Consider the following 27,349-nt stretch of genomic DNA (forward strand, 5'->3'; position numbering starts at 1 on the left):
GGTGTATAGACATTTATTGGATGTTTATGGGGCTGGGTATAATGGATTGGGGACAGGAGCCTCCTCAGGGCTCCCTGGAAGGTCACCGGTGGTCACTGTAGCCATGAAGCAGTGCTGGAGGGGGAGTTTGGGATCCTTAGCCTGCTCCTCATTGCAGTCCAGCCATGAGTTCAGGAAGGGGTGACTCTGCCTGAGAGGGCTCACTCCTGGCACCTCCACCAAGTTGCCCATGTTTCCACCTTGGCAATCAGGGGGTACCTCATCAGGGTCTGGAAAACAGCAAGCCAAGGGCATGAGGCTTCCTTCTGTAAGCCCTTCCTTTCCATCAGGGTCATATTATACATGTTGGCTAGCTTCCCTGCGTGCTTACCTTGGACAGGGGTGGGCTCAGAGCCTTAAATGCATCATTCATTCAAACAAATACTCATTAATAATATACCACATTGTGAACTACGAGCTGTCAATGTTTCTCATGAACTTAAAGTTTAATGGAGGGGGCAGACAATAAACAATTGCTAGCAGATATGAAGACTTCACCTTCAACATAAACTCATAGGATAGGTACTATTAAAAACTCACTTGTTAGATGAAGATTCAGGCTGACTACACAGCTAGCGTGCAGGAAAGTGCAGGAATTTTAAAAATATATATTGTTCTTTGCTTTAAGGATAAATTTCATGACTCTCTTCACCTACTGCTTGATCCTCTCCTCCTTTTATACCTGGACTTGATAAGAAGCTCACTTGGCCATATTATTTCCCACTTCCCATTCATGACATTCTGCTGCAACCTACTTGGTTTCTGCCTGCAACATAACTTAAAACTTTTTGACACTAAATCCCATAGTTACTTACAAATCATCATCTCCTTTGCCGTATTAGGAGCATTTGACACAATTAAGCACTCTTGCCTTTTTTGAATAAAAGATGTATCAAGTGTTCAAGCTAGAAATCAAGTGTATCAAGTGTTAACTCTCACACCTTCTCTCCCTACCCCTTTCCAAGGTCGAGGAATTCACTCCAGGTCCTGTTAATTCCACCATATCACTATCTGCTGTATCCACCCATTTTCTCCATCCTCAAGGCACCACACTAGATCAGGTTTTCATTTTCTTCTGCCCAGACCAAAAGACAGCCTTTGGATGGGCCATCTTCCAGAGAGATCTTTCTAAGGTTAAGGAGTCCATGTACTACTCTTTCTCAAAAGCATTCAATGTCTTCCCATGACCTGTGATACTTGAGGTGGCATTCAAGGTTCTTTAGGTATGGGCCCCAACCCTTCTCTAGCTTTTTCACTACTACTCTGCTCTGAAGAACTCAGCGCTTTACTACACCAAAATTTTATTGTTCCCTAAATGGGTCCATTCCTTCATATCTCTGAGTCTCTGCTTTTACTGTTTCTTCTGTCTGGAATGGCATTTTATACCTTCTTTATCTAGAAAATTCCTATGCTTTAAAACCCATTGATGGAAGAGACCAAGGATGAATGGTGCCTCTGAAAACAAGGAAAGAGGGAATTTCAAGAAGGAGGCTGTATGGGACACTGGAGTTGGCTACACAACATCCGTTCCACTCATTCCACCCTCTTTCCACCCAGCAATTCTGTTCAGTTGGGATTGACCCCATCTCAGCTCCAGCAGAGGGCCCTGACTGATAGGAGCCTATCAAGTAATCCTGTTTCTTTGCTACAGGGGTGGGCAATCAGTGCATAGCATTTCCCTGGATATAGTGATTGGGCACATGACCTGAGGTGGTCCAATCAGAGTCAGGCCTCCTCCTCCCCCAGGGGAGCAATGAAGAAAGAGAGCGCTCCTTCTTTCTTCCCGTGACTAGATGGGAACAAAAAGAACACAGTCCCAGGGACTTCTGGAAACCAACTTACGACCATGGAAAAAATCAGTCTGAGGAGAAAGCTAACACAAGAGGGCAGAGTTGTGAGAATCGCAGAGGATGGAGCCATAAGCCTGAGGATACTGAACTTCCACTTAAACCATTCCTAAAGTTCACCCTACTTTTGGACTTCTCATTTACAGAGCCAATACATTTTTTTGTTTGTTTTGAACTCTTTATTTTTGATAATTTAAGACTCACAAAAAGTTACAAAATAGTAGAGAATTCCATTGTACCCTTCACCTAGCTTTCCCCAATGATAATATCTTATATTAACCCTGGAGTAATTTCAAAACTAGGAGACTGACATTAGTATAGTACAACTGACTAAACTACAAACCCTATTCAATTTTACCCATTTTTTTATATGGACTTTTTTTGGGGTGTTTAGTACTGTGAAAGTTTATCACATGTATGCATATGTGCATGCATGCTAAGTTGCTTCAGTCATGTCCAACTCTTTGTGACCCTGTGGACTGTAGCCTGCCAGGCTTCTCTGTCCATGGGACTCTCCAGGCAAGATTACTGAAGTGGGTTGGTTGCCATGCCCTCCTCCAGGAGATGTTACTGACTCAACCATCAAACCCGCATCTTTTATGTCTCCTGAGTTGGCAGGCTGTTCTTCATCACTAGCGCCACCTGGGAAGCCCTATCATATGTACAGTTTTATATAATCACTGCCACAATCAAGACAAAGAACTGTCCCATCACCACAAAGAAAAATTTCCTCATGCTACCCCTTTAAGTCAGAACTTCCTCCTAAACCTAACTCTAGTAACCACTAACCCCTTCTCCATACATAACTTTGTCATTTATGAAATGTTATGCAGATGAATTATACAGTGTACAACCTTTTGAGATGGGCTTTTTTTACTCTATTTAATACCCTTGCAATCCATTCAAGCTGTTATGTGTATTGATAGTTCATTTGTTTTTATGGCTGCATATATTCCATTATATGGTTGGACCATTTGCCCACTAAAGAACCTTTGGGTTGTTTCTAGTTTTTGTCTGTTAAAAATAAAGCTGTTACAAGCAGTTGTGTATAGGTTTTTGTACAGACATACATTTTCATTTCTCTAGGATAATAATAATAGTATTGTTTTGAATGGTATAGTGGACTGAATGGTGACCCCCAAATATATCAGGTCCCAATTTCTGGAACCTGTAACTGTTAACTTCTATGGTTTTTGCAGATGTGATGAAATTAAGGATTTTGAGGTGAGATTATCCTCAATTATCTGGATGGGCCCTAAATGCCATCACAAGTGCCCTTATAGAAGAAAGGCAGAGGGAGATAGACACTCACAGATAGTGATGTAAAGACAGAGGTAGAGACTAGAGTGAACTACAAGCAAAGGAAGGCTGTAAGTCACCAGAAACTGGAACAGTCAAGGTACAGACTCTCGTGTGGAGTCATTGATTTCTGCCCAGCAAAACTGATTATGAATTTCCAGTCCTGAGACCTGTGAGAGAATACATATCTACTATATTAAGCCACCAAGTTTGTGGTAATCTGATACAGTGGTCACAGGAAACTAATACATATAGTGAGGATGATTAACTTTATGAAAACACTCTCTTCCAAAGTGGCTATATATCATTTTAATTCCCACCAAAAATGTGTAAGAGATCCAGTTGCTCTATCCTCCCTTGGAATTGTCAGTGTTTTTACTTTAATATCCTGATAGGCAAGAAGTGGTATCTCATTGTGGCTTTAATATGTGTTTCCTTAATGGCTAATGAAGATGAAACATATTCTCGTGTACTTATTTGCTATCTGTATCTCCTCTTCAGTAAAGTATCAGTTCAATTCTTATGCTCATTTTCTAACAACATTGTTTGTTTTCTTATTTTTTTTGTTTCTAATTTTAATTAATTTATTTTTGGCTGTGTTGGATCTTTGTTGCTGTGTGGGTTTTTCTCTATCTGTGATGAGCAGAGGCTACTTTCTAGTTATGGTACATGGGCTTCTCATTGCGGTGGTGCTTCTTGTGGAGCACAGGCTCTGGGGCACACAGGCTTCAGTGGCTGTCGCACGTGGGCTCAGCAGTTGTTTCCCAGGCTTTAGAGCGCAGGCTCAGTAGTTGTGATGTGCATGTGCACGCTGTGTGCACACCTAGTTGCTCTGCTGCTTGTGGGATCTTCCTGGATCTGTGATCAAACCGGTCTCCTGAATTGGCAGACAAACAGATTCACTGAGCCACCAGAGAAGCCCTGTTTGTTTTCTTAATGTTGAGTTCAGGGGATTCTTTATATGTTCTGGGTAAAAGTCCTTTGTCAGATATGTGAATATTATTTCCCAGTTAAAGGCTCTTCTTTTCATCTTCTTAATAGAGTCTTTATCAGCACAAACATTTTGAATTTTTATCTAGATCAATGACTAACGTATGTTTTTGTGCTTTTGATGGCTTGTCTAAAAATTCTCTGCCTAGCCCCAGGTCATGAAGATCTTCTCCTGTTTTCTTCTAAAAGTTTTATAGTTGTATAGGTTACATTTTGGTCCATGATTTATTTTGGGTTAATTTTTATATAAAGTATGCTGCTGCTGCTAAGTCTCTTCAGTCGTGTCCGGCTCTGTGTGACCCCATAGATGGCAGCCCACCAGGCTCCCCTGTCCCTGGGATTCTCCAGGCAAGAACACTGGAGTGGGTTGCCATTTCCTTCTCCAATGCATGAAAGTGAGAAGTGAAAGTGAAGTCGCCCAGTTGTGTCCGACTCGTAGTGACCCCATGGACTGCAGCCTACCAGGCTCCTCCATCCACGGGATTTTCTAGGCAAGAGTACTGGAGTGGGTTGCCATTGCCTTCTCCGATATAAAGTATGAGGTTATGTAAAAGGTGTTTTTTTAACCTATGGATGTCTATTTGTTTCAACATTATATATTGAAAAGACTATTCTTACCCCACTGAATTGCCTTTATACCTTTGTCAAAAATCTTTTGGACATACATATGATGTGGGTCTATATCTTTGATAGGAACAAAGTAGATGATTAAATAGTTAATCTCACTAGGGGATTGTAAGTAGAAAATATATGAGAGACACCTATAAGTTAATGATCACTCAAGAAAGCAGGTTTGCTTAACCACAAAAATTACACGGTGGATTTAAAAAAATATGGGAGACCCCTATAAGTTAATGATTACTCAAGAAAGTGGGTTTCGTGGCTTAACCATGAAACCAAGCAGTCTTGCTTAGCAACAAAACCATGTAACAGAAGGACGAGACATGCCCCAAAACAATAAAACAATGGTGGCATGAGACCCACACCCTGCTCAGTGAGCTCAGTAAGTTAATGATCCCTAGGACATGCTCTCTGCACACATAAAAAACAGTCATTTGTAAACCTAAGCTTGACCATGTGCGGACAAAAAACTCCCCTGCCCAAAGGAGGAGAAGATGATGATGGAAGCATGACATCTACTCAAGAAAGATAAAGTTCTTCTCCCCCTCCCCACTCTTCCTTTGATTATAAAACTGTAGCCCAGTAGGTTCTTGGGGCGAGGCATTTCTCACCTGCTGGCTTGTAAACCTCACAAGCTTCCTAGTCTAGTAAATCCCTTCTTATCTATCATTTTGCCTCTTGCTGAATTCTTTTCTGCACTGAGGTATAAAAGACTATGGTACCAGGGCTCTTCAGAGCCCCTGAAATGACACTCAATCAGTTTTACCTTGATCTAGGTGTCTGTCCCTCCTCCAATACCAAACTGTCCTCATTATTGTTATTCTATAATGTCTTAAAATCAAGTAGGGTGATTTCCTCCAACTTTATCTCTTTCAATATTATTTTAGCTACTCTATTTCCTTTGTCTTTCCATATAAATTTCAGAATCAGTTTGTCTATATATACCAAAGAGCTGCTATGGTTTTTATCTTTATTATGTTGAGTCTTCCAATTCATGACATAATGTGTGTGTTATGTGTGTGTGTGTGTGTGTGTGTGTGTGTGTGTGTGTGTGAGTCGCTCAGTCGTGTCTGACTCTTTGCGACGCTGTGGACTGTAGCCCGCCAGGTTCCACTGTCCGTGGAATTCTCCAGGCAAGAATACTGCAGTGAGTTGCCATTTCCTCCTTCGTAGGGTCTTCCTGACCCAGGTATCAAACCTGTGTCTCCTGCATTGGCAGGCAGATTCTTTATCACGGAGCCACCAGGGAAGCCCATGACATAGTGTATCTCTCCATTTATTTAGGTCTTCTTTGATTTCCTTCACTAGCGTTTTGTAGCTTTTATTGCATTGATCCTATACATGTTTGTTAGCTTTATACCTCATTATTTCATTTTGTAGAGTGATTATAGATGATACTTTATTTTTTAAAGGTCTGTCTTTTTAGAAAATATTTATTTATTTGGCTGCACTGGGTCTTTGTTGCTGCACGCAGCCTTTCTCTAGCTGTGGCAAGTGAGAGCTCCTCTCTAGTTGCAGTGGGCAGGGTTCTCATCACTGTGGCGTCTCTTGTTGTGGAGCATAGGCTTTGGGAAACAGGCTCAGTAGCTGTGGCATTAGAGCTCCGTTGCCTCGAGGCATGTGGAAACTTCCCAGAGCAGCGATTGAACTCCTGTTGTCCCCTGCATTGGCAGGCAGATTCTTAACCAGTGGACCTCCAAGGAAGTCCCTATATTTAAAATTTTAATCTCTAGTTGTTTGTCGCTGATACGTATATAAATACAATTGATATTTGGTTCTGACCTTACATACTATGACCTTGCTAAGCGCACTTATTACGTTTAGGAGCTTGTTTAGTGTGTCTCTGTGTGTGTGTTTTGTAGATTCTTTGGGATTTTTTGGTATTTAAGCTTGCATTTTAAGGCATTCCATTTGGCACAAGGATTTAGTTCAATTTTCTATTCAATGCAAGAATCTCCTTCAGTGAATCCCACATTTAACCTTTTCCTGGTTACCTTCCAGGCTTGGGGGTGCTCTTTTTTTAAATGGAGAGTTACAAATTGATGAACCAAATATAGCCCTCATGTAACTTTGAGGGTGCACTTTATGAAAGAATTTCAGGTCTTAGTCTAAGAAAGACCTAGCTTTTTTCAATCAACATCTGCCTCCCTATGGCTTCTCCCACTGATTCAACTCTGTTCTCTGACATCTCATAAAATGTCTCTTCCTCAAGCCCCAGGACAGCCTTGCAGAGACCTGGGGTCCTGGGCTGTGTGTGAGCCCTGAGCCTACTTTGCTCAGGGCCAAATGTTCCCAGCTCTTCAGCCCAGACGCACATAATCTGGTTTTCAGACCAAGCTGGTCACTCACCTCTGATCACCTTCTGATTGATTGGTCAAGGTTCCTCTTAAATTGTGGGGTTCTGAGCTGCAGGCAGTCAGGAGTTGGGAGGAATCCTTGGGCTTTTAGGAGCTATAAAACCTTGGCTTAAATCCTCATCCTGATATTAAATTATTACACTACCTTGGGCTAACCCCGTCTCCTCTATGGATCTCAGTTACTATTCTATCAAATGGGGTAGAAAGTAGGGCTGGCCTCATTTTTCTATTTCTTTTCCCTTGAATTTCAAATTGTAAAGAATTCTGTCTCTTTAATGGACTGCCTTTATTAGTTACTAGCCTCCCCACTCCCCAAGACCATTTTCTATTAATCAAAGAGTTCTGATTAGCAGGAAAGAGCCCATGCTAATTACCCTCCTTGCTACTGCTGCCGCTAAGTCACTTCAGTCGTACCCTCCTTAGCCTAATACAATTCTAGCTCAAAACAAAGAAACTTGGTCCCAGTAAAACCTTTGAAAATTGGAAATTATTCAAGAATCCTCATTGCTATATTTGGGGACCCTTGAGTGATATATTTGGAACCCAAAGTTGTGAACCTGTGGAGTGGATGCTAAAATGTTACCTCTGAGATGTGATGGCCGATGTGTTCTATCAATTGGGGGTAAAGAAGTGTTAGGGGAAGCACACTGATTGAAACCGCCCACCCTGGCCAGGCACCATAGTAACCATTTGCATGAGTTGTTTTATGACAGGAGATCCTGATAAAGAATATGGAACTAGTAAGCCACCAGCAGCCGGAAGAGTTCGGGAAAGGTCGAGAGGAGACCTTGCCTGTCTGTCCACTTCCCAGAATCCCTCTCGCTAGCATCCACCTTGGCTGAGCGATGCGTGCGCCACCATGAAAGACTCTGAATTAGAATGATTGGCCAAAGCCACCCGGAAACTAATCCCATCACCATAAAACTCAAGACTGCGAGCCACGTGGCAGAGCAGTTCTCCTGGGTTCCCTCACCTACTGCTCTCCACCCAGGTGCCCTTTCCCGATAAAATCTCTTGCTTTGTCAGCATGTGTCTCCTCGGACAATTCATTTCCGAGTGTTAGACAAGAGCCCAGTTTCGGGCCCTGGAAGGGGTCCCCCTTCCTGCAACAGAAGGACCATCATTCTCTTGCTTCCAGACTCTATAATTCTGTTAACATGACCTGAGATTTCACGCATGATTTTTTTGGCAGATACATCAAAATGCAGGTTCACAATGAACTTGTGGGCCCAATATGCCTTTTTTTTCACATGATTCTCTTTCCCAGATGCCATGGATTCCCTCACATGAGTATCCCAGGGTCTTCAAATCCACAACTCTTCAATCCCCTTCCAGGGAAACCAGCAAAATAGGCAGTGGTCCAACTCTTGAGTACACTATTTCTGCCTCTTCCTCTGGCTGATATATAATGAAAGTTATTAAAGTCCCTCAGTGGTGCCTGAAGCCTGGGGCAGGAAGTTCCATCTTATAAAGGTGCTAGCCAAGAGGAGAGGAGGATGCCTAAAGGCACATATAAAAGAGTCAATTTTCAAGTTACAGTGAGAAGATTCATGTTTGGCTAAAATACGCTGGCACAATAATCTTATTCGATTCTTCTAACAATTCTCTGAGGTGAGTGTTATTATTTCATGTTATAGACAAATACAGACAGAGGTTACCATTGACACAGCTATTAGTACTGGATCCAGGATACACTTTCAGTTCTACTTGATTCCAAAGCTTGGGCTCTTTCCACAGAACAAGTCTACCCTTAGTATAGGTTAGGAACTCTGCTAGGTGCGGGGGACACAAAGGCACTTAAGACACGATTCCTATCTTTGACATATCAACAGTCTGAGGCGACTAACAAGTAAAAATCTAAATGCCTAACAATAATAAAAATGAGGGTTACTCATTTTTAAAAGCCACCATGTATCAGAAACCGAGCTCCAATGAAAGCATCATCTCTAGTTTTATTGCTTTCTTAGTGGGTATTATTGTACACATTTTACAGAGTAAATTAAGGTCCAGGGAGAAGTGATTTGCCTAAGGCCACACAGTGAGAGTAACAAAGCCAGAATCAGTGCCAGGTTCTCTGACATCCCAGCAGGGTTGTGCCTTCCCATCTTTTTTCAGGGACGTTTTGGCCAGTCCGCCCATTGCCTGGGGTCTTAGCCTATGGTGACCAGCAGGAAAGGAGTTCTCAGATTTTCTCCCTGATTGGAGATGAGTCAAGACTGACTCATCTCTGAGGTTGTTTGGGTCATATGTATCCCCTCCCCAAGTGTGGTTAAGTAAAAAGCAGTGGGCTCTGAGGAAGTGGAACACTCCCTGGAAGGTCAGAGGGCCTGCTATAGGAAAAGATCTTTGGCCCTGGAGGCAAAGTCTTGGCCAATTGTCTGGGTGACCTTGGGCATATCACTGTCACTTTGGGCCTCAGCAACCCATTGATAAACTGAGAACATCCGGCTCGATTCCCAGGAGCCCTAAGAGTTAGAGGGACTTCCCAGGTGGTGCTAGTGGTAAAGATTTCACCTGCCAATGCGAGAGACCCAGGAGACCTGGGTACGGGTTCAAGACCTGGGTCAAGAACATCCTCTCGAGTAGGACATGGCAACCCACTCCAGGATTCTTGCCTGGGGAATTCCATGGACAGAGGAGCCTGGCGGGCTACAGTCCATAGGGCGGCAAAGAGTCAGACACGACTGAGCATCAGAGCCACAAGCCAGTTAATGCCAAATAATTCTCTGAGGTGGTTGTTAACTGTATTCACACCAGCAATGAATGAGAGAGGTGAGAGATGAGTTTGTGAAAAAGACTGGTTAATGATATCCCCACCAACATTTTTCAGAGGAGGATGAGTCTCCCCACCTCCCATTTTTAATCTCTTATTAAAGGTACCTAGGTTAGAATACTTACCTCACTCACCCCATCTGTAAAATAGAGTTGATAATAACCTAAAGTAGTTGAACAGGTTAAATGGGATAATGTGTTTAAAGTCCTTGGCAAAAAATAAATAAATAAATAAAGTCCTTGGCATAGTGCCTAGCACAAAAGTAGGTGCTTGGTCAGTCTCTGATCAAGCTAGTTCCTCACAAAGTACAAGAATGAGAAAGCTATGGTCTTCACTGTATCCCAAGTTTGAGGGATGGGTGGGATGGGTTTGATGGGACAGTAGAGAATACCTGCGCAGCAAAAGGAGCCTATTTTCAGAAACTGTTCTATTTTCACTCTGCTCTTGTCAAGGAACTCCCCACCCCACCCTTGCCCCCAGGCTCAGAGATCAGGACCCAAGGTACAGTGTGTAATGATTGTGGGTTTTAGAGTAGGGAAATTGGAGTTGACATCCCAGCATCACAAGCCCACTGGCTGTGTAGACTTGGGCCAATTCCCTTCCCTTGGCTGAGCCTTGATTTCCTCTCCTGTAAAATGGGGCTACCAATTTCTCTATGGGCTTCCCAGGTGGCGCTAGTGGTAAAGAACCTGTCTGCAAATGCAAGAGACAGAAGAGACTGGATTCAGTCTCTGGGTTGGGAAGATCCCCTGGAGGAGGGCATGGCAAGCCACTCCAGTATTCTTGCCTGGAAAATCCCATGTCGGACAGAGGAGCCTGGTGGGCTACAGCTCATAGGGTAGCACAGAGTTGGACATGATTGAAGCAACTTAGCACACTCGCATGCACACGTAATCTCTCTATAGGTCCTACCGTAGAGGTAGACAAAAACAGATGAAAGTCTGTGTAAGGGGGAAAGCTCTGATGAGTGTAAGGTAGTGGCCTGTAAATGTTGATGCTGGGTTTGATCAACCCAAATGTTGGGCTGATGCTGTGGGTTCAGAGGAAGGAGAGGACAGCACTTCATGAAGAAGAAAGGAAGGAACTAAGAGCTGAGTTTGGGCAAAAGACAGAGAGAGCTGAAAGCTGTTATTTAATAAACAGGAAATGCATTTTCCATTTTAAAAATAAGAAGCAAAACGCAAGAACACAGCTGTATCAAACCCTGGTGATTGAATAATCAAAAAATCCAGCCGGTGGTTGAGCAGTGAAAAGCAGGAGGGTAGTCTTCATTCACAGGACCGCCAGGTGAACTGTGTTCCATTGATTTAGAAAGGCCGCAGGTGATAGGGTGGGGAGACATGAGGGGAGCAGGGCATAAGCACCCTACAAACCCGGCTTGGTGAGGTAGAAAGAATAGGACTTTGGAGGAAAAAAAACACACATATTTGAATTACAACTCTGCAATTTACAAACTGTGACCCCGTGGGCAAGTCATCTGACCTCTTTGAAACATGGTTTTCACATCTGTAAGATGGGCGATAATACCTACCTCACTGGGGTAGTTTGGAAAATTAGACAAGATAGTGCACGTAAAGTTTCAAACAGTGTCTGGCATCAAGTAGGGACTTCCCTTCCTCAGCACAGGGATAAGGAGAAGAAGGAAGGTGGAGATGGAGTTGGCTCTATCATTCACTCACTAGGTATGTGGGCCTTAGTCTCCACATCTGTAAAATAGATTTTCATAAGATCTATACACCACCTGGTTATTATGAGGAGCAAATGAAATTGTCTATTTAGAATTAATGCATTCCTTTTAACGACAGTATTATTTTTCATTCCTCCTATGTTGATGGACATTTAGTTTATTTCCAGTGTGACAAATTGTCATGGTAGCCATCTTTACAAGTCCTCTTCTAGTGCAACTGTGTCTCTAAGGCAGATAATTAGAAGCGGAATCACTAATAGGCTATATACATTTTCAGTTTAAATGGATAGTGCCAAAATGCTCTACAAGTGGTTTTGCCAATTTATCTTTATCAATGGTATACGAGATTACCCATTCCTCCATGCAACTGTCTCACTATCATTGTGATGATCCATTTTTTATTTTTGCCAATGTAATTGATTTTTAAATCATTTTTTGAAAAGGTATATCATTCTTAAATTGCATTCTCCTGATTATTAGTAAGGTAGAGCATCTTTTCATGTGTGTTGGGCATATGTATTTTTTTTGTGGATTGTTTTTCTCATGTGTTTAAAGGTGCACTTATATATCCTAGATGTCAATCTTGTCTCTATTTTATATACAGTTGATTCCCATTATTTACTGTGCATGCACGCTCAGTCATTAAGTCGTGTCCAAGTGTTTGTGACCCCATGGACTGTAGCCTGTGAGGCTCCTCTGTCCATGGATTTTCCAGGCATGAATACTATAGAGGGTTGCCATTTCCTTCTCCAGGGGATGTTCCCAACCCAGGGATCAAACCCGCATTTCCTGCTTGGCAGGCAGATTCTTTACCACTGAGCCACGAGGAAAGGGAAAGTGAAAGTTGCTCAGTCGTGTCCAACTCTTTGCGACCCCATGGACTATACAGTCCATGGAATTCTCCAGGCCAGAATTCTGGAGTGGGTGGCCGTTCCCTTCTCCAGGGGATCTTCCCAACCCAAGAATTGAACCCAGGTCTCCGGCATTGCGGGCAGATTCTCTACCAGTTGAGCCACCAGGGAAGCCCATTATTCACTGTTATTTTGTTCTATTAAGTTACCATTAACACTGAATTAGCAAATACTGAATCATTGCTCCTTCAGTTCAGTTCAGTTCAGTTCAGTCCAGTCCAGTCACTCAGTTGTGTCCAATTCTTTGCGACCCCATGAATCGCAGCATGCCAGGCATCCCTGTCCATCACCAACTCCCAGAGTTTACTCAAACTCATATCCATCGAGTCGGTGATGCCATCCAGCCATCTCATCTTCTATCGTCCCCTTCTCCTCCTGCCCGCAATCCCTTCCAGCATCAGGGTCTTTTCCAATGAGTCAACTCTTTGCATCAGGTGGCCAAAGTATTGGAGTTTCAGCTTCAGAATCAGTCCTTCCAATGAACACCCAGGACTGATCTCCTTTAGGATGGAGTGGTTGGATCTCCTTGCAGTCCAAGGGACTCTCAAGAGTCTTCTCCAACACCACAGTTCAAAAGCATAAATTTTTCGGTGCTTAGCTTTCTTCACAGTTCAACTCTCACATCCATACATGACCACTGGAAAAACCATAGCCTTGACTAAACGGACCTTTGTTGTCAAAGTAATGTCTCTGCTTTTTAATATGCTGCCTAGGTTGGTCATCACTTTCCTTCCAAGGAGTAAGCATCTTTTAATTTATGGCTGCAATCACCATCTGCAGTGATTTTGGAGCCCAAAAAAATAAAGTCTGACAGTGTTTCCACTGTTTCCCCATCTATTTGCCATGAAGTGATGGGACCAGATGCCATGATCTTAGTTTCCTGAATGTTGAGCTTTAAGCCAACTTTTTCACTCTCTTTCACTTTCATCAAGAGGCTTTTTAGTTTCTCTACACTTTCTGCCATAAGGGTGGTTTAGGGAAATACAAATTTAGGTTCCTGTGAGCCTCTGGTCACATTTTTGTCAACTAATCAATATATTAACTTTGCTTTGTGTATGTTTCTGCTTAAAGATACCTTATTTAATATATATTACTAATTGATAACATTTAACTCATGGCCAACAGCACTATAACTCCTGTCTGAACAAAGTGTATCAAACACATGTATTTTTCCATAAGGCACATGACAGCCTTTTTATGTTGAGGAATACTAGATAGCACTTCAATGTTATACTTGGGTGCCATTTTCAACAGCGAAATTGCCAATAAAAGCACAAAAATGCAAAAATGTGACACTAAATATACCATGAAAAGGACACTTGTTGATAGTATGAGAGCTGAAATAAAAAGGCACGCTTGGCCTTGTGCAGCCTCAGTGTGACAGGGCAACTCAAAGCTTTTGCTGCTCTGTGCACATCCACGTCTGCAGATGACCTCAGAAAACTGAAAGTATTGATTTTTGTGGTTACAAATTAATTCTAGCAAGTAGGCAAATTCACCAATATGGAATCCGCAAATAATGAGGGTTGACGGTGTGTCTGTATTGACAATATCTTTGCAGTCCACCACTTGTTTTTTTACTTTATACAGTCTCTTTTGTGTTATTTGCATTAGTTGGAGGCAAATTTGCTAATATTTCTCTTATTTTAAAAATTAAATATTTTATTCATGTTACTATATTTTAATTAGTCTCTTTCTGGAGTCTTTTTCTATTCTAAGGTTTCTCAACATCAATACTATTGACATTCTAGGTCAGATAACCCTTTTTTTGTTTTGTTTTGACCTTGTTATGCAGCCTGTGGGACCTTCCTTAACCAGAGATAGAATCTGTGCCCCCTGTCCTGGAAGCGCAGAGTCTTAACTGCTGAACCACCAGGGAAGTTCTGGGTCAGATAACTCTATCGTAGGGTACTGTCCTCTATATTGGAGAAGGCAATGGCACCCCACACCAGTACTCTTGCCTGGAAAATCCCATGGACGGAGGAGCCTGGTAGCCTGCAGTCCATGGGGTCGCTAAGAGTCGGGCATGACTGAGCGACTTCACTTTCACTTTTCACTTTCATGCATTGGAGAGGGAAATGGCAACCCACTCCAGTGTTCTTGCCTGGAGAATCCCAGGGACAGAGGAGCCTGGTGGGCTGCCGTCTATGGGGTCGCACAGAGTCAGACATGACTAAAGCGACTCAGCAGCAGCAGCAGTCCTCTATATTGTAGGATGTTTAGTAATATCTTCTTGTAACAAATATAGAGTTATTTTGATTATCATTGAGCACATGAAGAGTTTGTGATAGAAATGTTCATATCATGAACCTCCTGCAAAATGTGCTGGTGCTTCTTAATATTCCAGAAACACACGTGAGGCAAATATTCTAAACATCATTTCCAAATATCTCCCCTCTGAAAAGGTGCTAGCTTGCTGAATACAAGGAAATCACGCGGCCCCTTTCTTACCTGTAGTCTGTAAGTTTAAGCCTGGGTCCAGCTTTGTGTGGGGTTTTGAGCTGATGAACAGGTAACAAAGCACAGAGGCAGTGACAATGAAGGCCAGGAGGACCACTGCTGCTATGGACAGGCCCACAAGAGCACCAATGCTGGGGACAGAAAACCACAAGGGAGCAGAGTGTCAGGAAAGGACTTGGAAGGCAGCCTGTTACAGGAGAAACACTGTAGGTGTTACAGGAATCAGCCAGCCTTAACTTTCATTCTGGCTCTACTTCCCTTAGACAGACTTTCGGGGCCTAAGCCTGGGAAAGAGCACCAGCTATGTGGCAAGTCCTCACCACATACATAACTTGACATGGCTCAGCGCCACCATGTAGTTGAGAATTTGTGTTCCCTTTCTTCTCCTCTCCTTTCCTCAACTTGCTGCCACCCCAAGAAGCTAGAGATGATCTTTTTCAATAATTATTTTTATTTGTGTATAGTTCATTTGGCTGCTCCAGGTCTTAGTTATGGCATGTGAACTCTTAACTGTGGCATGAGGGATCTGGTTCCCCAACCAAGGAGCAAACCTGGGCCCCCTGCATTGGGAGAGCAGAGTCTTAGCCACTGGACCACCAGAGAAGTCCCTAAAGATGATCTTAAAGAGCCCTCCCCATTTCTTACAAATCAAGACACATAGCAAGCCTCAATTTAATATCAACTGTTCTTCCACACTCAAGGTAATTTCTGACCCAGTCTCTAGTGGGTCATCACGTCAGTGTGGACTCCACATCTAGAACCCCTTTTCTGCTTCTGGTCCCTCACCCCTCAACCTCAATGCCTCTGCCCCAAGTCAGGCCCTGGTCATCTGGTCTCCAGACTACTACCTTCTGGCTTGTTCAGGGAGCCACTGTCTTTCTGTTTCACATGATCCCTCCCATCATCTCCCCACATCAGAATTTTACCCGTCCTTGAAGGCCCGTCTCAATGTCTCCTCCTCAATGCTTTCCTTGGTCCCCTTTCTCTTTCTTTTCTTCTCTTCTCCCAGGCCAGGCCTACCCAGCCAGGATACCTTACTCAGGGTCATTAGCACTTTCCACTTGGTCAGGGAGTCCAGTGTGGTAGGGAAAGAGCTTTGAAACTCTCACAGACCCACCTGGTAAATTTAGGACCCAGATCTGTAACTAACTTGATATGACATCTTGATTAAATTATTAAGTCTGTTGAGTCTCAGCTTCTTTGCCTAAAAAGTGAGAATGATCAAAACATAGCACCTCTCAGGTGGTAGTGAGAATGAATATCTATAATATTCTTGACACATCGTAGTTCAACATATTCCTTATGTGTTCTTTGTAGGCATACTGAGACCACGTTTAACTGGCTCTGTTCTCCCCTTGTACAAGCCCTAGCACATAGTGCGCACTTAGCAGTGAGTATTGAGTGCCTAATTTGTGTCAGACATTGTGGGATGTTCTCCCAGTGGTAGGGCCAGGCTTGGCTGTGTGCCCCTTCTGCCCACAACTCCTTCTGCAGCTTTTCTGCCTTCCCTAGCCCAACCCTGACCCCAGCCTCAGATTCCTGCCTTTGCCATTTCTGCTGGATTTCACTCCCAGCTAGCTGATGGCTATCTTCCACTAAACAGAAACACCTTAGAGCTTTGGAGAGTCTGCTTCCCCAGGGCTAAATAAATTATTGGCTATCTCTACATTGGAATAGTATAGAACCATTAAAAACATGTTTTCAAATAAAATTTCATATCAAGGATAAATTCTGATGAGTTAACGTGAAGTGAAAAAGGAAGGACCCACTACTAAATACATAGTGTAGCCCTAACTTAAATACATGAATATAACATGTACACATATAACATAACAAGGTGAGGTTAGATGGAAATACACTAAACGCTAATGGGCTGTCTCTGGGTATAGCACAGACTGTTGATGTCCTGTCCGTGTCCCACTGGATCTTACAATTCTGGAATATTCTGGCCAGGGTTTCAATGCCAGCATATGTATCTCTTTGCCTGAAAGTTTTCTTGGGCCCAGAAGAATCTCTGCACACTGAACAGGTCAAAAGTATAGGAAAATGGATGCCTCCCCTCTCCCGCCAGCATATAGCCAATGACTAAAAGAAACTGATATGTTTCCTGGCCCTCAGGTGGGATGACTCTGAGATGCATGTTCTAACTACAGTGGCTGGCACAGGATAGCAGCTTAAATGCTGGCGGCCCTTGGTGGTGACTTGCTTGGTAGCACACCATCATTAGCTCCTTTCCTTTCTCATCTCACTTCCCCACCCTGTACCAGTATTTTCTAGGCTCATAGGTCATGTAAATTGCTTGCCTTAAAATCCTTTGTTTCCCAGTCTTCTAGGGAACCCAAGCTAAGACACTGGGGATCTCCCATGATTGCTTTTTTTTCTGTTCCTCCTGTCCTTTCTATTTTTTTCCCACACTGAGCATGTAGTACTTTCTAGTTCTTTAGTACTAGTTTAATACTTTTTAGTTTAATATTTTAATTAAATATTATTTCCTTTTTTAAGATCTACTCACTGTTTATAAGGCTGTTATCTGTGGCTCAGATCATGAACTCCTTATTGCCAAATTCCGACTTCAGTTGAAGAAAGTAGAGAAAACCACTAAACTATTCATGTATGACCTAAATCAAATCTCTTACAACTATACAGTGGAAGTGACAAATAGATTCAAGGGATTAGATCTGAAAGACAGAATGCCTGAAGAACTATGAATGGAGGTTCGTGACATTGTACAGGGGGCAGTGATTAAGACTATCCCCCCCTCCCGCCCAGCCAAAAAAAAAAAAATACCATCCCCAAGAAAAAGAATGTAAAAAGGCAAAATGGCTGTCTGAGGAGGCCTTACAAACAGCTATGAAAAGAAGAGAAGCAAAAGGCAAAGGAGAAAAGGAAAGATATACCCATTTGAATGCAGAGCTCCAAAGAATAGCAAGGAGAGATAAGAAAGCCTTCCTCAGTCATCAATGCAAAGAAATAGAGGAAAACAATAGAATGGGAAAGACTGGAGATCTTAGAAAATTAGATATCAAGGGAACATTTCATGCAAAGATGGGCACAATAAAGGACAGAAATGGTATGGACATAACAGAAGCAGAAGATATTAAGAAGAGGTGGCAAGAATACACAGAAGAACTGTACAAAAAAGATCTTCACGACTCAGATAATCATGATGTTGTGATCACTCACCTAAAGCCAGACATCCTGGAACGCGAAGTCAAGTGGGCCTTAGGAAGCGTCACTACAAACAAAGCTAGTGAAGGTGATGGAATTCCAGTTGAGCTATTGCAAATCCTAAAAGATGATGCTGTGAAAGTGCTACACTCAATATGTCAGCAAATTTGGAAAACTCAGCAGTGGCCACAGGACTGGAAAAGGTCTGTTTTCATTCCAATCCCAAAGAAAGACAATGCCAAAGAATGCTCAAACTACCACACAATTGCACTCATTTCACATGCTAGCAAAGTAATGCTCAAAATTCTCCAAGCCAGGCTTCAACAGTATATGAACTGTGAACTTCCAGACATTCAAGCTGGATTTAGAAAAGGCAGAGAAACCAGAGATCAAACTGCCAACATCTGTTGGATCATCAAAAAAGCAAAAGAGTTCCAGAAAAACATCTATTTCTGCTTTATTGACTATGCTAAACCCTTTGACTGTGTGGATCACAACAAACTGTAGAAAATTCTTAAAGAGATGGGAATACCAGGCCACCTTACCTGCTTCCTGAGAAATCTGTATACAGGTCAGGAAGCAACAGTTAGAACTGGACATGGAACAACAGACTGGTTCCAAATTGGGAAAGGAGTACGTCAAGGCTGTATATTGTCACCCTGCTTATTTAACCACTATGCAGAGTACATCATGAGAAATGCTGGACTGGATGAAGCACAAGCTGGAATCAAGATTCCCGAGAGAACTATTAATAACCTCAAATATGCAGATGACACCATCCTTATGGCAGAAAGTGAAGAACTAAAGAGCCTCTTGATGGAAGTGAAAGAGGAGAGTGAAAAAGTTGGCTTAAAATTCAACACTCAGAAAACTAAGATCATGGCATCTGGTCCCATCACTTCCTGGCAAATAGATGGGGAAACAATGGAAACAGTGACAGACTTTATTTTTTGGAGCTCCAAAATCATTGCAGATGGTGACTGCAGCTATGAAATTAAAAGACGCTTGTTCCTTGGAAGAAAAGCTATGACAAACCTAGACAGCTTATTAAAAAGCAGAGACATCACTTTGCCAACAAAGGTCCATATAGTCAAAGCTATGGTTTTTCCAGTAGTCATGTATGGATGTAAGAGTTGGACTATAAAGAAAGCTGAGCACCAAAGAATTGATGCTTTTGAACTGTGGTGTTGGAGAAGACTCTTGAGAGTCCCTTGGACTGCAAGGGGATCCAACCAGTCCATCCTAAAGGAGATCAGTCCTGAATATTCATTGGAAGGACTGATGCTGAAGCTCCAATACTTTGGCCACCGGATATGAAGAACTGAGCCATTTGAAAAGACCCCGATGCTGGGAAAGATTGAAGGTGGGAGAAGGGGATAACAGAGGAGGAGATGGTTGGATGGCATCACTGACTCAATGGACATGAGTGTGAGTAAACTCTGGGAGCTGGTGATAGACACAGGGAGGCCTGGTGTGCTGCAGTCCCTGGGGTCACAAAGAATCAAACATGACTGAACGACTAAACTGACTGACTGACTGATCTGGAAGATTTGTGCTCAAGTTGGGACCACGCCCTTTACAAGGGACATCTATGGGTACCTGGCTGGAAAAGCCTCTAAAAGTAGGATCCTTTGAGGACTGGGCGAGAGAGTTGGGGGGATGCATTCCAGATCAGCAGACAGTAGGCGCTGCACTGAACGTCTTCCTGGGGACAGGGGAACCAGCTTCAAAGACAGAGCTGGGAACAACAAGGGAGGGTCCAAGCGGGCAAAATCTGTCCTTAGTATAAGATGAACTCCAGGGAGTTCCCTGGTGGTCTAATGGTGAGGATTCTGGGCTTTTGCTGCCATTGCCTGGGTTCAATACCTGGTCAGGAAAGGAGATCTCACATACCATATGATGTGACCAAAAAAAAAAAAATTCAAAAAATGAACTTCAAATGATCAGAGTTGTCCCGTGGTGAATGTACTGCCTCAAGAGGTGGTGAGTTTTTTTATTATCAGACAGGTTTGCACAAGACCTGGATGAATCCACCTTTCAATGAAGTTAAAGATTCTTGCTGATAGTGGGGAACTGGACTGAAGAGCCACTAGCCTTCCAGAATTTCACAGACCTATGACTCTGAAAGATAGGTAACCCACTGTGACTTCTGGGAAAGAACTGAAGGGGTGAGTTAACATTTGTTAAGGTTTTTGAGTCAGACAGTTTTAAGTTTGAATCCTGGCTCTCTCACATATAAGCTGAAAACTCCTTCACCTTTTGATCTTCATTTTCCTTCATTCATAAAAGTCACTATCTCACCAGGTGCCATACAGATTAAATGAGATAATGTACCTACAGTGCCTGACCGCCAGTTCTGCCCTTCAGCACGGCTGCAGCCCTTGGGCTCACATCTTGATCAAAAACAGAAACTACTGATAACGGGTGTTTAGAAAGACCAGACATGTGATAACACCAGCTGCTTCTCCACAGGGAGTCTTCATTTCCTGAGACATGCTTTCAAAGACAGCAATTCTCCTCTAGCACTATCCAAGGAAACAGTGTTTACTTGCAAATTTTTTAAAGGCCAGTTTTCATGAAAAGGGCCAAAGGGAGTCCAGAGCAAAACCAGGTCTCCACCCTGCAATGGTGGGGCTCAACAGGAACATGCCAGAGGCATTATTTCAGGGTCTGGAGTACACCGATCACCTAAATGTCCTGAGGACCCCAGTTTCTCTTCTCCACTTTGAAACTGTCTGTGATGTTTATGAACCAAGTTCTATCCAAGCCTAGGGGGCTTCCCTTGTGGATCAGTGGTAAAAGAATCCACCTGCAGTGTAGGAGCCGCAGAAAACATGGGTTCGATCCCTGAGTTGGGAAGATCCCCTAGAGAAAGGCATGGCAACCCACTCCAGTATTCTTACCTGGAGAATCCCACGGACAGAGGAGCCTGGCGGGCTACAGTCCATAGAGTCACAAAGAGTCAGAAACGACTGAAGAGACTTAACATGCACACAGGAAAAGTCAGCCCTGCAGGCTGAACCTTGGGGTCATAAACTCTGAAGCACACTGATACGCAACATGACCTCATAGCTCACTTCATGCAACCCTCTACCTCACTGTCTGAGCCACTAAAGCACTGAATGCCTCAGGAGGGTCCAGGGCAAGGAGAGGAACCACAAGGGGTGTATGGGGAAGCGGGTGGTAGGAGTGGAATGGGATTCTGATTGGGTGCTGAGGGGTTTACTCATTTCTGTATCCCCAAGTGCCACAACAGTGCCCAGAAGACTGCAGAGGGTCAGCCAGTGACTTTTCAAGTGATCTGAGTAGAGCAGGTTATGAGAGTCATTTAGACTTAGACATTTGTGGAGCAAGTCAAGCCAGGCCTTGGGACCAGACAGGCCTGAGTTCTCATCCTAGTTCTGACACTTCCTCTCACTGAGGTAATCTAAGATAGTAACTTGGCCTCTTACAAGTTTTCTAATCTGTAAAATGGACAGAAGATGTGCCAGGGCTGTGAATATATAAATGCAACTAGCCCTAAAATGGTGTGAAGTAATGTTCTTTTACCACTGGACACATCCAAAACTGAGCATTGTTTCCACTTTGGCCCAGCTCTCTTTCTGGAGCTATTTCTCCACTCTTCCCCAGTAGCATATTGGACACCTACTGACCTGGGGGGCTCATCTTCTGCTGTCATATCTTTTTGCCTTTTCATACTGTTCATGGGGTTCTCCAGGAAAGAATGCTGCTGGAGTGGTTTGCCATACTTTCCTTCAGTGGACCACATTTTGTCAGAACTGTCCATCATGACCCGTCCGGTTTATGGATGTCAATGTGGTTGTGTCTGATGGTGAAAGTAAAGTTCAGTGCTGTAAAGAACAATATTGCATAGGAACCTGGAATGTTAGGTCCATGAATCAAAGTAATTTGATGTGGTCAAACAGGAGATGGCAAGAGTGAATATTGACATTTTAGTAATCAGTGAACTAAAATGGATGGAAATGGATGAATTTAATTCAGATGACCATTAAAATCTACTACTGTGGCAAGAATCTCTTAGAGGAAATGGAGTATTTCTCATAGTCAACAAAAGAATCTTATATGAAGTACTTGGGTGCAATCTCAAAAATGACAGAATGACTTCGGTTTGTTTTCAAGGCAAACCATTCAACACCACAGTAATCCAAGTCTATGTTCCAACCACTGATGTCGAAGAAGCTGAACAGTTCTATGAAGACCTACAAGACCTTCTAGAACTAACACACAAAAAAATGTCCTATTCATCATAGGGATTGGAATGCAAAAGTAGGAAGCCAATAGATACCTGGAGTAACAGGCAAGTTTGGCCTTGGAGAACAAAAATAAAGCAGGGCAAAGGCTAACAGAGTATTGTCAAGAGAACACACTGGTCATAGCAAACACCCTCTTCCAACAACACAAGAGACAACTCTGCATATGGACATCACCAGATAGTCAATAATGAAATCAGACTGATTATATTCTTTGTAGTCAAAGACGGAGAGGCTCTAGACAGTCAGCAAAACAAGACCTGGAGCTGACCATGGCTCAGATCATCAGATTCTTATGGCAAATTTCAGGCATAAATTGAATAAAATAAGGAAAACTACTAGGCCATTCAGGTATGACCTAAATCAAATCCCTTATGATTATACAGTAGAGGAAATGAATAAATTCAAGGCATTAGATCTGGTAGACAGAGTGCCTGAAGACCTATGGACGGAGGTTCATAACACCGTACAGGAGGCAATGACCAAAACCATCCCCAAGAAAAAGAAATGCAAGAAGGCAAAGTGGTTATCTGAGGAGGCCTTACAATAGCTGAGAAAAGAAGAGAAGCAAAAGGCAAAGGAGAAAGGTAAAGATATACCCAACTAAACGCATAGTTCCAGAGAATAGCAAGGAGAGATAAGAAAGCCTTCTTATGTGAATAATGAAAAGAAAGAGAGGAAAACAATAGAATGGGAAAGACTAGTGATTTCTTCAAGAAAACTGGAGAAAGGGAACGTTTCATGCAAAGATGGGCACAATAGAGCACAGAAATGGCAAGGACTTAACAGAAGCAGAAGAGATTAAGAAGAGGTGGCAAGAATACACAGAAGAAGTATATAGAAAAGGTCTTAATGACCAGGATAACCACAATGGTGTGATCACTCACCTAGAGCCAGACATCCTGGAATGTGAAGTCAAGTGGGCCTTAGGAAGCATCACTACGAACAAAGCTAGTGGAGGTGATGGAATTCAAGATGAGATATTTAAAATCCTAAAAGATGATGCTGTGAAAGTGCTACACTCAATATGTCAGCAAATTTGGAAAACTCAGCAGTGGCCACAGGACTGGAAAAGGTCAATTTTCATTCCAATCTCAAAGAAGGGCAATGCCAAAAAATGTTCAAACTACCATACAATTGTGCTCATTTCACTTGCTAGCAAGGTAATGCTCAAAATCTTTCAAGCTAGGCTTTAGCAGTACATGAACCGAGAACTTCCAGATGTAAAAGCTGGATTTAGGAAAGGCAGAGGAACCAGAGATCAAATTGCCAACATCCACTGGATCATAGAGAAAGCAAGAGAATTCCAGAAAAACATCTGCTTCATTGATGACACTGAAGCCTTTGACTGTGTGGATCAAAACAAACTGTGGAAAATTCTTAAAGAGGTGGGAGTAACAGACCACTGTCTTTTGAGAAACCTGTATGTGGGTCAAGAAGCAACAGAACTGGACATGGAACAACAGACTGGTTCCAAATTGGGAAAGGAGTACCGCAGTATATCGTCACCCTGCTTATTTAACTTATATGCAGAGCACATCATGAGAAATGCCAGGCTGGATGAATCACAAGCTGGAATCAAGATCGCTAGAAGAAATATCAATAATCTGAGATATGACACCACCCTAATGGCAGAAAGTGAGAGAAACTAAAGAGTCTTCTGATGAGGGTGAAAGAGGGGAGCGGAAAACCTGACTTAAAACTCAACATTGAAAAATCTAAGATCATGGCATCTGGTCCCTTCACTTTATGGCAACCAGTTGGGGAAAAAGTGGAAACACTGACAGATTTTATTTTCTTAGGCTCCAAAATCACTGCAGATGGTGACTGTAGCCATGAAATTAAAAGACGCTTGTTCTTTGGAAGGAAAGCTATGACAAACCTAGACAGCATATTAAAAAAGAGACATCACTTTGCTAAGGTCCATATAGTCAAAGCTATGGTTTTTCCAGTAGTCATGTATGGATGTGAGAGTTGGACTATAAAGAAGGCTGAGTGCCAAAGAATTGATGCTTTTGAACTGTGGTGTTGGAGAAGACACTTGAGAGTTCTTGGACAGCAAGGAAATCAAACCTGTCAATCCTAGAGGAAATCAACCCTGAATATTCATTTGAAGGACTGATGCTGAAGCTGAAGCTCCAATACTTTGGCCACCTGATGTGAAGAGCCAGCTCATTGGAAAAGACACTGATGCTGGGAAAGACTGAGGGCAGGAGGTGGTGCCCTCCTCCTGGTGACAGAAGGGGGTGACAGAGGATGAGATGGTTGGATGGCATCCTCAACTCAGTGGACCTGAGGGAGACAGTAAAGGACACACTCAGGGAGATAGGGAAGGACAGGAAAGCCTGGCATGTTGTAGTCCATGAGGTTGCAAAGAGTTGGACATGACTTCGCAACTGAACGGTGCCTAGCATAGAACCTGGCACAAAGAAAAAGCTATAATGAACGAACGAAAATATGGATGAATGGAGAATATATGAATATAATTCTGCAGGCGACAGCAGCCAAATGTGCAGGATTTGAAAACCTGGCCATCTGAAAATCCTTTGAAATTATAAACCGAGCTGTCTAGAAAAAGCAATGATATCTGTAATTGTTAGTGGCATATGCCAAGCTGATTTTACCTTTATCTTGATCTCATTTGGCCCTTGCCCTAGGCAGCATCATCATCCCCATCTGATAAATGAAAAGACAGTGGCTCAGAGAGGGTTTGAGGCAGGCTGTCCTTTCCCACCCAGAGGGTATGCAGCCTCCAGTCACATACCTCCAGGGACAGGAAGATCAGTGTCTACAGAGATGGCCCACCCCATTTTTGCTGATGCCTGTATTCCCAAGCAGACTCAGGACCAGGTCCTGTTTTCTGGGTGAGGCCTTTGGAGACCCAGAGAGACTGAGACCTATTGATCTATTGCCCTCTCAGCTCCACCATTAGGTTCCAGGAATGTCAGCACTGGCTTTATCATCTCCTTCTCTGAACAAGTGAGGAGACTGGGGTCCTGTGGGTGGGAGTTCACTGCAAATACACTGATCTGGCTTCTGCTGTGGCATTATGTCATTGTTTAATGATGAACTTGAAGGCTACTCTGATTCTCTGGTCATCTGCCTTCTCTCAGAACTCACCACAGGACCTGGCATGCTAAGTTCACAGGAAAGGGTGGCTGAAAGAATGACTAAATATGAGCGGGAACTAAAAGACTGAGGTTGGGCTGAGACTTGGGCTGAGTTGGGGAATAGCGTCTGATGAGGTATTAAGGCTTGTAAGTGAGGTCAAGATAATGTTTGGCGTCAGGGTGGGGAAGGAGAGCTAAGGTGGAGTTTCAGGGAGGATGAAGGAGGAGATGAGGGCTCCTGATAGAGTAAGGGCTTGGATCAGTACTGGGGAGTGGGTAAGGTCAGGGATGAGGCTGGTGATGATATCAGGAAGGGGACCCTGCTGGGCACACAGTTAAAGGAGGAGTTAGCCTGTGAATGCTGCAGGATGGGAGTTTGCTGTTAGGGTGGGGGTTGTTATGTAATTTGGGTTGAGGGTGGTGGATGATGACATTTGGAGTGGGGATGAAATGAAGCTTTTGCAGGGTGGAGTTGGGGTAAGGTTCAAGGATGGCTCTGAATAACATTTGAGTTAAAATGGGGGGATGGAGCAGAGAAGGGGCTGCAGGGGAGATCTGGGTTGGTGAGAGCCTGAGGGGGTAAAGGCGGGGTGGGGGGGTCGGTGCTGACATTGGGGTGCGCACTTGGATGAGGATTGCGGGTTTAGCACGCGGTTGGGCCGAAGATGGAGCAAGGGGGCTAGGCCGGGAGCGGGGTTCTAGGTGGGGTAGGGCCAGGGCCGGTACCTGAGCCACCACATGTAGCTGTGCTCGTAGGGGAAGAAGCTGTGCGGGTCGTCGCAGCAGTACTTGTGGTCGCGGAAGCCGCAGCAGAAGACGGCGGCCGCGTCGCCCCCCGGTCGCGGGCAGCTGAAGCCACGCACCACCTCCTGCTCCGCGCTCACGTAGCTCGTGCAAGCGCCGCTCATCGCGACCCGCGCGCGGCCAGCCGCCACCCCGGGCCCCCAGACGGCCTGACGGACTGACGGACGGAGACAGCAATGAGCCCGAGAAAGAGACACACAGAGAGCAGAGATAAACAGAGAGACAGAGACTGACACAGAGACGGAGAGGCCCACAGATGGGCGCAGACGGAGCGGTGAGAGACCTAGAGTCCCCGAGGGTCTGGAGAGGATCGAGAGAGGCAATCGGGTGCGCGGAGAGGTCTTGCCTAGAGGCGGGGGGCGGAGGAGGGAGAGGCAGGAAGGAAGGAGGAGGGCCGAGGAGCGGTGGGAGTGGAGCGGGGCGGGAAGGCGGGCGGGGGATCGCGCCCAAGCGCGGGGCCGGGGGCGACTCGCGGAGACGGGACGAGAGAGCCGCCGCTGGTCTCTGCCCGCGGCTCCCACCGGCCCCACTCCGTTCCCGGTGAACGCACTTAGGCGCTGGGTGCTCAGAGAGACAGCCCTTGTCCAGGGTGGCAAAGCGGGAATCGAAGTCACCGGCTTGGATTCCACACCTGTGCTGAGCACTGGCCACTGAGCTAGGTACGCACTGCGGGGGTCACTGGGAATCCCCGGGCAGTTCCAGGCTACTGTTGGACACAGACGAGGGACCTGCCATCGACCCACAGTAGGGTCAGTGCAGGTATGATTAATACACGATCTCACTTAACCGTCACAACCCAGAGGACCAGGGATTTTCAAACTTATTTTATAAATGAGAGCTAAGGGTCAGATGAAAGTCATTTTCCTAAACTTTTAAGCCCATGGGATTTTAACTTGGGTCTTTCTTGTTCCCAAGCCCTTGATTTTTCTGGGGTTTCCACTGCGCCTCTTTTTCAGTAACTTTTACATCTTGTCATCCTTTGGCTTCCTTGCCTGCAACTTCCTTTCCCTGA

The 27,349-nt window shown here is 44.0% G+C and overlaps 1 protein-coding gene across 2 annotated transcripts; it reads right to left on the minus strand.

The window, feature by feature from the left end:
* SHISAL2A (shisa like 2A) lies at nt 1–26,974 on the minus strand. 2 transcript variants are annotated; one of them, XM_043461308.1, is made up of 4 exons: nt 26,572–26,687; nt 26,260–26,494; nt 14,976–15,115; nt 1–269 (listed from the first exon to the last, which is right to left on the minus strand). In XM_043461308.1, exons 2-4 carry the CDS (start codon nt 26,439–26,441, stop codon nt 25–27), a joined length of 567 nt encoding a protein of 188 aa, XP_043317243.1. In that variant the 5' UTR covers nt 26,442–26,494; nt 26,572–26,687; the 3' UTR covers nt 1–24. The 2 variants fall into 2 exon arrangements, with proteins under 2 accessions (XP_043317243.1, XP_043317244.1); XM_043461309.1 differs by having other exon boundaries at nt 26,260–26,974.
* Nucleotides 26,975–27,349: the final 375 nt, after the last annotated feature.

The sequence above is a fragment of the Cervus canadensis genome, chromosome 2, assembly GCF_019320065.1.
Source record: "Cervus canadensis isolate Bull #8, Minnesota chromosome 2, ASM1932006v1, whole genome shotgun sequence".
Lineage (NCBI taxonomy): Eukaryota > Metazoa > Chordata > Mammalia > Artiodactyla > Cervidae > Cervus > Cervus canadensis.

Excerpts from the sequence above, each read along its gene's own strand:
- SHISAL2A (XM_043461309.1), bottom strand. The coding sequence starts at position 26,441 with ATGAGCGGCGCTTGCACGAGCTACGTGAGCGCGGAGCAGGAGGTGGTG. Across the intron at positions 15,116-26,259 it reads AGCTACATGTGGTGGCTCAG|CATTGGTGCTCTTGTGGGCC; the intron begins GTACCGGCCCTG and ends TTCTGTCCCCAG. Across the intron at positions 270-14,975 it reads CTTAAACTTACAGACTACAG|ACCCTGATGAGGTACCCCCT; the intron begins GTAAGAAAGGGG and ends GCTGTTTTCCAG.